Source organism: Mesoplodon bidens (genome assembly GCF_964165515.1).
Source record: "Mesoplodon bidens genome assembly, chromosome: 13".
In the NCBI taxonomy this organism is placed as follows: domain Eukaryota; kingdom Metazoa; phylum Chordata; class Mammalia; order Artiodactyla; family Ziphiidae; genus Mesoplodon; species Mesoplodon bidens.
Genome location: NC_138169.1, coordinates 1,013,667 through 1,024,804, shown reverse-complemented (window position 1 = coordinate 1,024,804; position 11,138 = coordinate 1,013,667). Strand labels below are relative to the sequence as shown.

General features: G+C 50.4%; 1 protein-coding gene across 5 annotated transcripts in view; it reads right to left on the bottom strand.

Moving 5' to 3' along the window:
* Positions 1 to 411: 411 nt before the first annotated feature.
* Positions 412 to 11,138, bottom strand: part of GOLGA3 (golgin A3) — a 46,098-nt gene continuing 35,371 nt past the window's right edge. For all 5 annotated transcript variants that reach the window (XM_081252498.1, XM_081252497.1, XM_081252495.1 and 2 more), the window contains 7 exons: positions 10,396 to 10,512; positions 8,363 to 8,502; positions 7,498 to 7,630; positions 7,153 to 7,275; positions 5,875 to 6,039; positions 4,346 to 4,509; positions 412 to 3,834 (listed from right to left, as the gene is read on the bottom strand). In XM_081252498.1, coding sequence (XP_081108624.1) covers positions 3,618 to 3,834; positions 4,346 to 4,509; positions 5,875 to 6,039; positions 7,153 to 7,275; positions 7,498 to 7,630; positions 8,363 to 8,502; positions 10,396 to 10,512 — 1,059 coding nt within the window. In that variant the 3' untranslated portion in view covers positions 412 to 3,617. The remainder of the gene's footprint in view (positions 3,835 to 4,345; positions 4,510 to 5,874; positions 6,040 to 7,152; positions 7,276 to 7,497; positions 7,631 to 8,362; positions 8,503 to 10,395; positions 10,513 to 11,138) is intronic.

Genomic DNA, 11,138 nt, shown 5'->3' with positions numbered 1-11,138 from the left:
CAAGGTTGTGACTTGGAGTCACGGTCCCACTGCTGCAGGCAAGGGACAGTCAGTGGAGGCCAGGGGCTGGACGACACTGGAAGCACGCGTGCAGTGCGTCCACAGCCTCAGGAGCGGGTTCCCCGTGAAGGAGCGTTACTCCTGTGAACACTTCCCACCTCCGTACTTACTGGCGTGTGGTGACAAGTGAAGTGCGGGTGAAGAAGGAAGAAACACGGCGAGATGCTACGCTCCTGCTGTGGTCAAAAGCAGCCACAAGAAGTTAGATTTCATGGCCATCTGAAACTCTGGCAGAACAATAAACTTCTCTTAAGTTATCTGAACAGAGTTGGTAACAACATGAGACAAAAGTTACTCCCAGTTATGACAAAACATATGTATGAAAATGAAAGCACCCCAAGGAAATATAAAAATCTTTAACAAAAAATAGTTTATTGCACAAAATTCAAGGAATTCCCAAGCACACTTAAATTTATAAAAAATCAACATGCTTTTTAAAGTTACAATTCATTGTGCATGGTGACACCTTTCCCCTGAATAGCCCCAACCTGAGGACTCCCTTTTAATGAGGAAATTTTTATTAAACGTGAATAACTTAAAACCACCGAGTTTTCTAGATCCTCTGAAGCATTCCTGTCAAGGATCCTATTGTAACCTGAGACCACCATACACTGAGAGGCGCCCTGCGGGGAGTGAGTGAACCTGAGTGAGGCTCCGAGAGACTCTCACACGCCCCGCCCTGTGCACATCACAGCCCTTGGGGACGCTCCAGGACATTTCTCTTTCAGATCCGCTGGTCCCTTTCACTACTAGCAATCTTTACACACGACATTTAATTTTCGTTAAAAAAATACTCAGAGAAGTAGGAATATATGTCACGGTGCCCTTGCAGGCCCATGGCTTTTGCAGTATCCCTATACCAAGAAAAGTCTTTAAACCGAGGAGGAGCTGAGTGAGAATTTTCCTAATGCAGCATTCCACAGGCTGTCTTCCTCGAGGCCCACCCTGGCACCTGGACCCCAGGCCAGAGTGTGAGCCAGTTTCACGTCTCATCAAAGACACTGCCTGTTACACCTTCCAAATAGTAGAACAAAGGCATGTAAATCTAAAAGATCCGTGGCATCTATCTGATGTGTACCGTGGAAAAATCAACAATAACCACTCGCAGTAAGTTATTTTGGGAACATAAGAAAATCAAGTCATAACATCACGAAGTGTCCAAGCTGACATGCTCTCCAGTGAGGACACGACATACAGGATGAACAACATACACAAATATGGCGCAACAGCAAACGTGTTTCGACACGTGCTCCAGAGTTGACTGCTGTTTTCCATGAGGAAGTTCCTAATTCCCACTTCTGCCCACAGTGGAAGAATATTTCAAACGCTGCTCACTAAAGAATCAAGCTCTGGGAGACAGGAGCGCCAGTAGAGCCCCTCAGAGAAAAAACCCGCAGCAAACGAAGAGCAGGAGATTCAGTCCAACCTCCCCCTTCAGGGCGATTTGTTAAGGAAGCCCGGACACAAGGGCCCCTGATCAGGAACTACAGGCCAGACGCGACGGCACGAGGGGCACAACACACAGGACATGGGGTCGGGGTGGGGGGGGCAGAGCGCTCAGGCCAGAGGCAGGCCAGGCGCGCACAGAGCTAGAGGATGAAGCTGGCACAGGGTAACAGCAGGAGCCCAGACGAGACGCTGCTGAAGGCGCGTGCACACGCACACGCACACACACACGTACACGCGCACGTACACGCGCACGTACACACACGGAGGGTGACTCGACGAAGGGAAAAGGGGCGGGGAACGGACACTGGCTTTCTCTTGATGGATATACTCAGGATTCCTTTATCCTTTCCTAAGGAAGATACACTGTGATTTTCTGGAAGACCTCAGCAAGGAGCAAGAAAGCAGCTACAAAATGAGGCTAAGTGTGATTTCTTGGCTCTAAAATTAAAACGAAAGATATCGCAGCCAAAATAAATAAGAACATAAATTACCATTTTTCTTTTCCAATGGTACGGAAACAATTTTGTCAAAAACGATTTCCAGCTTAAAATGAAGAGTAGAATAAAGTTTCAAGTATAATTTCCAAGATTAACCCTGTACAAATGATAGACATATTTTAGACGTTCCAATACTTGCTGGGGAATTTTTTTAAACACTAAACATCTTTGTGATTAATGCTACTCTAATATTATCAATTAACCTTCTAACAGCATATTGTGAGAGAACACAAGCAGATTAAAAACACCACGCTGTCTCCTCCACAAGAGAGACCCAGGTGATGCGGTGACACGAGCGTGTCTGGCCTGATCAGTAACACCGCAGACTTCATCTTCAGACCAGCCCACCTGCACAGGGGGCCACACAGACCCGTTCTCTCTCTCTCTTCTCTAACTTGGAACAATAAACATTATTTTAGATCATCTTAGCAAACTAGGGGCAAGCTTACAAACCTTGAGTCTCACAGTCACTCTAGGCAGGACCTCGCACACTTGGGGTGTCTGATTGCAAATAAACCTCGGGAGACCCTCTCGTGCTGACCTGCCCCTTTCGCTGCTCTCCAGATGAGAGGGTCAAGGGCCTTCTCCCCCTCCTGAAGGCTGTCACCACACAGAGGCCAGCATTATCTCTTGACGACCACACAGGCGCTGGTGGACGTTGCCACACAAGGGCAAAGTGCTCCCTGGCCTGGAGCCTGTGGGAGCCCTGGCCCTGCTCCTCCTCCTCGCTTCCCCCCGCCCCACCTCCTGAGGCCTCTCCCCACGCCTCCACATCAGGTCAGTGTGTGCTGACCGTGGTGTCTATGTGGGCGTCCTGGTGGCCATCAGGCCTTCCCCGGGGGTTGGCCAAGGTGAGCAAGGCCATGCAGGGCCAGGGGTCAAACAGGTGGACGTTGTGCACTCATGGCAAGGGAAGACCCTCAAAATTAAGTGAAACTAAAATAACAAAGAACTTCTGCCTAAGAATATTTGGCTTTAGAAGGTAAATAAAATAATTACGTTTCTTAAAACATAATTTTCTGACATTCCTAAATCCTACACATACGTTACTTCCTAACTGCAGATTTTCAAAAGGCAATCAAATAAAAAGACAATTCGGGTCATTCTTAAATAATATGAGCATATACTTTTTAAAGATTAGATTATGATTTCCGGTATTTATATACACGTTCTACGGAGAGATGGCTATTGAAGACAAAACAAAATAAAATAAAAACCAAAGGTGCAAACGAAGTCTTGCTCCTGCAGGAAGGAAAGCTCTTTCTGAATCAGGCAGGAAAGCGAGAAGCCGGACGCAGCAACGCAATGCCTCCGCCAGCGACCGTCCGAGAACAGCGTCTACGGTCAGGCCTAAGATACCTCCTTCCGCAAATAACCCTTCAGACACATTCAAAATGTCTCACTGAGACCTAAATTAGGTTTTTAAGATTTGGTCACTTTGTGGGAAAAGCTGGTTGTGACCTGCAAATGACTATCATCAATTCTCGACTCTCGTTTTGTTATTTTACTCCTTGTAACGGCCAATGCAAAACTTAACTTTCATCTCTTAGAAAAACAATAGAGCACACAGTCAAATAAACAACACAGAGAAGAGAGCATTCCTGCGGTCAGCTACAAACACTCGGGGTGGGGATGCTCGGCGGTCACCATTCCAAAGCACTCTCTCGTGGCCCTGCTCCGACCGTGTTGCTCCAGGTCTCCTCTGGGGTTGGCGTGATCGCCCAGGCGGGAGGGGCTGGCTGGGTCCCCCTGCGTCCACGAGGACAGCGACTCGTGCACAGTGACCGCGTGTGCCTCCATCTGGCGCTGCAGGCTGTCCATCTCCTGCCTGGGGAGACAGGGGAGGCGCGCGGTCAGACGACAGCCGGGGGCGCTGTTCCCCGCCCCGAGACAGCTGGCCACCTCGGACCCGGCCCTGACGGCAGGTCGCTCACGCACACCCTTGGGGGCCCATCGAGCCTCTCTCCTGGGACAGCGCGAAAGAGACTCTGGGCGTTTTCCTGTGCACCACACAGAGGCCGACACGCCGACTGGGGAGAACGTGGGAAAGACAGAGCCGAGGGTCTGTCCTGCAGGGCGTCCGCTCACAGGGCCAGAGCCACACCTGCCCTCGCCTCAGACACGGGCCTGCCACTGCCCAGCGTGCAGGGTCATTTAGCCCCGGGCAGCTCCCACCTTGGAGATGGAGGGAGAGGCACGGGACCAGCCCACGGCCAAGAAACACCACGGAGCCGCTCGCCTCTGCTGGACGTGCGGTGCTGGCAACAGGGAAGATTCTTCCAACTGAGACCTGCAACTTATTTGTAAAGACTACGAGACGGAGCACAGAGCAGTCATACTTGAGTTGCTGGAGGCAGCTGTTGAGGTTCTTGAGGGGCTCCTTGCTCACGGCAGGCGGGGGCCGCAGCAGCTCCTCCAAAAGCGAGGCCGGCACGGGGCAGTCAGGGATCTTCACCGGCGTCACGGGGCTGGAAGAGCTGGCTTCTCCCTTCGGCTCCTTTCTCTGTTTTTAAAAGCACACGGTTAGGGGCTTCCCCGGTGGCACAGTGGTTTAAGAATCCGCCTGCCAATGCAGGGAACACGGGTTCGAGTCCTGGTCCGGGAAGATCCCACATACCACGGAGCAACTAAGCCTGTGCGCCACAACTACTGAGCCTGCGCTCTAGAGCCCGCAAGCCACAACTATCGAGCCTGTGTACCACAACTACTGAAGCCCGTGAGCCACATCTACTGAGCTGCACACCACAACTACTGAGCCTGCACTCTAGAGCCTGCTAGCCACAACTACTGAGCCCGCATGCCACAACTACTGAAGTCAGCACACCTAGAGCCCGTGCTCCGCAACAAGAGAAACCACCGCAATAAGTCCGCACACAGCAACGAAGAGTAGCCCCAGCTCACCGGCAACTAGAGAAAGCCCGCACAGCAACGAAGACCCAATGTGGCCAAAATAAATGAATAAAATAAAAAATTAATAAATTTATTAAAAAAGAAAAAAGGCACACAGTTAGCTCTCCCACTCGGAGGCTGACGCCCCCCCGCCCCTTCCCCGAGGGTCCCCACCGTCACACGTGGTCTTCGAGGCGCCTGCCCAGCTCCCCTTGGGATTCTGGGGAAGCACTTCCCACTCGTTCTAAATCGGCAGAGCTGGCAGCCACGGGGGTTCAAGAAATGTTGGCTGAATAGAAAACCTTCTTCCTAACGCATGAACCAACACTACAATCCTGGCTCCTCAGGAGGCCGGAGCTGCCGAGAGCCCCCTAAATGAGAGCTCGTGGTGGGAGCTTTCCAGAGAGACCATGGCCTTGACTCTGAGTTTCCCTAAGAAATTAAGTCCATTTTCCAACTCATAAGACTCCCCTTCCTAGGACTTCAAATTTTTCCACAGATAAGCAAACCGTGCTCAAGAAACCTCTGAATCCAAGTGACTCCTTTGCACCTGCAAAATGCTTACATTGACTGAGTAGAAAAACAGACGGTGTGTGAACAGAGCTCGTGACGGCGCTGCAGGGTCCCCGGGCCCCTGAGCCTGTCCTGGCAGCTGCTGTGTCCCAGCTGGTCTCGCCTAGAGGCCCAGGGGCTCTTGTTAACACAAGCAAACCATGCCCTCATTTGCTTTATAAAGCATAGGACAATAAAATGGCATCTAAATTCATAGAAAGAGGCAAACATTCTGTTGGAAAAAGCTCTAAATTAATAAGATTTGGCCTGTGGTCCAAGGAGAACACCCATCGTCATCTATCTTCACACAACCGTCACTCAGTGTTGGTTAAGGTAACTCTGTGACTGGCTGACTGACTGGAAAGCCTGCCAGCCTCCCGCCAACACATCTCCGGAGGCCCCACCAGCCGCCCGGGGGGCCCAGTACCGTCTTGGCTGCTCCCCGCCGCAGGTCCAGCTTGAGCTGCTGGTTTTGCTGGAGCAGCGTCTTCATGTTGCTCTTCAGTTCCGACACTTTAGCTTGAAGCATGAATTTATCTTTCTGGGTCAGGGACAGATCTTCCCGTACCATCTCCAGCTCAGACTTAATATTCTAAAGAAAGTGAAAAAGTCATAGATTTTAAAACTGAAAGGTCTTGGGCTTCCCTGGTGGCGCAGTGGTTAAGAATCCACCTGCCAATGCAGGGGACATGGGTTCGAGCCCTGGTCCGGGAAGATCCCACATGCTGCAGAGCAACTAAGCCCATGCGCCACAACTACTGAGCCTGCGCTCGGAAGCCCGCGAGCCACAACTACTGAAGCCCGCGAGTCTAGAGCCCGTGTTCTGCAACCCACCACAGTGAGAAGTCCGCGCACCACAATGAAGAGTAGCCCCACCTCTCCACAACTAGAGGAAGCCTGCGCACAGCAACGAAGACCCAATGCAGCCAAAAATAAATAAATTAATAATTTTTTTTTAAAAAGTGGTAAATGTATAACCCACATAAGTTAAAAAAAAGAAAACTGAAAGGTCTTCAACACACTGCACAAATCTGTTTGTACGTCACAATTCCAAGGGGTTGGAACTTTCAGCCTTCATGAGTCGCTCCCCTCCCCCCGCCACTCCTCTCCAAGAGTCTACACTGCGGAGAATCTGGTTACAGTCCTGTCCTCTGCGTTCCCATCCACATTTCAGAGCCTCTGCCGAGGGGCCGGTAACATTCCCACATCCACATCTGACAATGAACCCAACCCTTGTTTAAACTCCAAGATCAGCTACTAGAGTAAGCCTAACTGTTCCTAAGACAGAATACAAGTCAGTTCTGGTTATCTCAAGCTGTCCACCTACAAGCAGGAATCCCGGTCAGAGTCACGTTCCCGACCCTTTCCTCAAGCAGTCAAGACTGTGCCTAGATTTCTTCGTAGAGAAGCTTATCACAGACTGGCGAATGGAACTGTCTCATTTTTTGGACTTAATGAGATCCCGTTTCTGGGACACACCGTAGAGTTCAGCCCAGGGTGGGGCCCTGGGGCTCTGGTCTCTGCTCAGCATCCCTCAGCTGCCTGACCTGGGCTTCTCTCTGAAATGGGATAATGTCTGCAGAGCAGTTTGGTGGGAACATTCAAGCCACTGAGAACTCCTGCTGCGCATGGTCCAGGGAGGAGCTGGTGCAGCGCTGCCCGGGGCGTGTACACGCCCCGTACATGCCCCGTACACACCCCGTACCTGCAGTGACTGCTGTATCCCATCCACCTCCTGTTTACTCTGCCGCTCAGTCACGTCCAGCTGCTGCTTCAAGGACTGGATTTCTCTCTCTTTCTGATCCACCTCCCATTTGAGATTTTCCATCTAGAGAAGGGAAAAAGTCACACGACCAAAAGAATTTTAAAATGGCTTTCTTGCATTATAACATTGCTCTAACTATATCTCTGCGTATCATTTAATATCATACTTAGAAAAAATAAATATCCCTTTCCAAGAAGGCAGAGAATGAAGTGAATGTGTCAACCAGCAGAGTCTAGCTCTGTAAGTCCTGTTAACTGGAGATGTAAAGCCGCCCCGGCGGGTCACCTCTTGGTTTCCTACGGGCTCTTTGCTCAGCTGCTCATCCAGCTGCTTCTGCAGGAGCTGGAGCTGGGTCCGGGCCTCTGCCAGCTCTGCCTGGAACTTTGCTATTTCCTGGGAATGTTTCCCCTCCTGAATCCTAGCATAAAAAACAAGGAAGAGTGAAATTACAGCATTCTTCCAATTACCTTCCCACTCAAAAATGTTGTCAGTTGAATGTTACATGTGCTGGGTGGACACGCATCATGACAAAAACTCCCATACTGCTCACCCTGGGCAGGGACTGTTCTAGGAGCTCTGCAATGCGCTAGCTCAACTAATCCTCACAACCCCCGGGGAGGGACGCTTTGTGAGCCCAGTTCACGGATTATGACGGGAGGGACCGATGCACGTGCAGTGCCCAACACATGTGCCTGCATGGGTGCGAGCCAAGGCCACCCCAATGGGAGCCACGCACCACAACGAAGGGAAGCCCGAGGGGAGCTGGGGAGGCGTCTCGAAGACCACGTGTGACGGCGGGGACCCTCAGGGAAGGGGCGGGGGCCTCAGCCTCTGAGTGGGAGAGCTAACTGTGTGCCTTTTTTTTTAAATAAATTTATTCACTTTTTATTTTTTAAATTTTTTTTTGGCTGCGTTGGGTCTTCGTGAGCACAGCCCCCAGGGCTCTCTCTTCTCAGAGAAGAACCAGCAGGGCACAGAGTGGGAGCACACGGCATCAGGGCCAAAGTTTCAGACGTAAGCTGCGGCAGCCTGAGACAGCAATCGGATCTCTCTCTCCTTCTCCGATCTGCCAGGACACTGGGGCCCTGGTGCGCTGAAGGCACTAACGAGGTGGGGGGGGGGGTGCCCGGCCCCGCCCACTCGCACTCACTGGAGCCCGTCTGCCTCCGCCTGCAGCCTCTGCACCTCCCGCTCCTTGGCCTGCAGCTCCTTCTTCACCTCGCTCAGCTCTAAGGTGGCGGCCTTAAAATGGCGGCGGTTGTGCCCCGCTTCCGCCTGGGCGGCAGCAACCTGGGAAGAAGGACACGGCGTCACCGAGGACGGGCGCAGCCTCACAGGACGTGCCTGGGTTCGTGGCGGCCGCCGCCCAAGCCCTTGCATCCTAGCTGCTCTCGCAGGCCTTCCTTCCAAAGCCTTCCGAGGTCCCCGTCAAGGATGAAGGTACTGAACACACGCTTGGCCCTCAAGTGTGCAACGTGGTAGCAGCACCTGCTGAGCGAGCAAATGTGCCCAACTTTCTTGGTCTGAGTAGTCGTTACAGTCTTCCTCAAGTGTATCTGCATATTTCTTGTTACATGTATTCATAATTCACGTATCTGGGAGGAATCTACCTTTCCATCATACCATCTAACTGTAATAAAGCTATTGCTCATTATCCATTTAGGATGTAACTAGCTTTTTTCATAGTTAACAACAGTTTATCTCAAGGTTTCTGAGAAAACAAGCAAATTCTCAGAATATAACGAAATTTTCCTTTCCAACAGTTTAGTTTTCTTGTCTAATTGCACTAGCAAGCACTTCATTTCAAAGAAGTTTAGTAAAAATATTTATAGTATATTACAGATGAATCTAGAAAGAACTCATACATGAATGGAAAAAAAACTCCAATGTAAGATATTAGCCGTGGTTGTCACTAGGTAGAGAGATTCAAGATGATCTGTACTTTAATCTCTGTGCACACTAAAAATTTTTACTAGCGTGTACTATTTTTACAATCAAGACAATCAGACCAAATGCACTTAGAGGAATAAATAAGCATCATTTACAATTACTGCCCTTAAAAAAAGAAATCAAAGTGAAATATACATTATCCCCTCAGCACCTTTAGTTAAAAATCTCCTAGTTACAACGTCTTTAAGGTGAGAATAAAACTATTAAGTGATACCTGAGTACAGAGCAAAAGATAGGAAGGTGGGGATAGAAAAGTAGGGAGTGTTGCTGACTCAGTTCGGAACCATTAGACGTGCAGCAACTCCACGCAAGGATAAAACATCAGCTGCAGGTGAGGCAAACGTGGGTCAAGAATAAGCCAATAATTGTTCATGTTAAAATATTCTTAACATATCTTAAAACTAGTTCTACTTTAAAAGGATGTCTTACTGTCTCACCCAGGAAATAAAGAACTATTTCCTTCTATCTCCAGTGTACTTTCGTGGAGAAATTTTTAAAGAATGTGGCAAAGCCCACGTCACATGCACCAACACACGCATGAACGCGCCAATGACAAACATGTTTTGAGCATCTGCTCTGTGCAGGCACTGGGGACATGAGGGTAAACAAGCCGCAGACCTCATCCCAGGAAGCTGACAGTCTAACAAGGAAAGAGCTTTACAGAAACCACAGACGAGGCATCACGACAGTAAAAAATTTTAAAGTGCACGGCCTGAGGTCCACTCTAGCTCGCAGGGTGGCCAGGGCAGGCCCCTCTGCGGGATGAGCCACCTGATGCACGGGTGAACAGCTGAGCATGGAAAGGAGCAGCCAGGAAGACTGCTCCAAATGCAGAACATGGCCATGGGTCTCCAGAACCAGGTTTTTGGTTACATTTTTAACACAAATAAACATACACTGCTCTGCAGTTTGCTTTTTAACTCCACACTACGTGCAGGGTATCTTTCCCCAGCAAAATATGTAGCTACGGAGCTCTGTGCACATATCTTAGAGCCGCACGACGGCACACACTCTTTCACTGATGAGCACAGGGTGGGGGCCCTCTCCAGCCTCGCTGTTGCCAACCGCATGATGATACCCCGTCCTTGGACATGTCAGCAAAGGTATTCACACACTAAGTTCCTGGAAGGGAACTCGTGTCAAGGGTACTAATACTCAGTTTTCAGACATTAAAAAATTACATTCCAGAGGCTCTATGAGGCTGCAATCTGGAACCGGTTGGAAGACACACACCTGCTCCTTGAGGCTGTGCACCGTCACCTTTTCCTTCTGTAGCGCGGCCTGCAAGGCCTGGACGAGCTGCTTCAGCTGGCGGTCCTCCTCCTCTTTGCGCTGCAAAACTGCCTGCACCTACAGCACATTCCAAGAGTGGTAAGGAAGGAAGAACGTCAAATTTCCAAAGCCTGAAGGGCCCTGGGAACAAGCAGGGGCCACTCTGATCAGGGCCGCGTGGGGGAGTCTAGCGTCACGGGGGCTCAAGACATCATGACGTGTTGCCAACAAGGGTACAAGCCAGGAAAGGAGTGAGAATTCCACCTCTGGAGAACGCCGTGAGCAAAACCAAAATCTCAGATCACAGGAGTATCATCAATCATATGATCATATTCAAGCATCTCGTTAGGAACCCAAAAGATGCATATAAACCCAGGGTTATCAAAGCAATCACCTCCGTAGCAAGGCTGCCCGGGGCAGGAGTGGTGGGAACTAAGGAAGCGCTCTAAAATCTGGTGAATTCAAGGCATGGGCTGGGATGGGCTGCTGAACCCCATTTGAAGACTTCTCTGAAACGCCCAGAGGGGCTGCAGAGCGGAGGAGCTAACAACGGGATCTGCAAGGAGAGCCCCATTGGGGTTTGAACCCCAGTGCTGAATCACAGGAGGCCCTCGGGTCAGAGTCCCTTATGCACAGCATGACTGCCTTGAGCTGGGAAAGGGTCCCCTCTACCCTCCGAGAGTCGCCCACCCAAAAGGAACGTT